Source organism: Sinocyclocheilus grahami, unplaced genomic scaffold, assembly GCF_001515645.1.
Source record: "Sinocyclocheilus grahami isolate Dianchi unplaced genomic scaffold, SAMN03320097.WGS_v1.1 scaffold8131.1, whole genome shotgun sequence".
Lineage (NCBI taxonomy): Eukaryota > Metazoa > Chordata > Actinopteri > Cypriniformes > Cyprinidae > Sinocyclocheilus > Sinocyclocheilus grahami.
The window spans coordinates 1-243 of record NW_015511896.1 but is presented as its reverse complement, the minus strand read 5'-3'; the positions used below and the strand labels follow the sequence as shown (position 1 = coordinate 243).

The 243-nt window shown below is 43.2% G+C and overlaps 1 protein-coding gene across 1 annotated transcript in view; it reads left to right on the top strand.

Annotated features, from left to right (window-relative positions):
- Nucleotides 1–238, top strand: part of LOC107577985 (serine/threonine-protein phosphatase 6 regulatory ankyrin repeat subunit A-like) — a gene marked incomplete at both ends in the record, with an annotated part of 9,198 nt that extends 8,960 nt beyond the window's left edge. Inside the window, one exon of the mRNA XM_016264000.1 lies at nt 211–238. Coding sequence (XP_016119486.1) covers nt 211–238 — 28 coding nt within the window. The remainder of the gene's footprint in view (nt 1–210) is intronic.
- Between the last annotated feature and the right edge of the window lie 5 nt (nt 239–243).

The window sequence follows — 243 nt, the reverse complement described above, 5'->3', positions numbered from 1 at the left end:
TTTTTTTTTTTTTATGAAAATGTGACCCAGTTGTTTTGTTGACAGGCTCCACACTTGCAGTCAGCTGTTGTCATTAAAGCATGCTGGGATGTGCATTTTCCTACAGATTTCCAGCACAGATACTGATAGAGCTGCAGTGATCAAGCAGCATTACAGGAATCCTGCAGCAGGGATATGGTTATGATTTATCTCTGTCTCTGTCTCTCTCAGGACGGCGCTGCATTACGCTGCTGCTAACTGTAA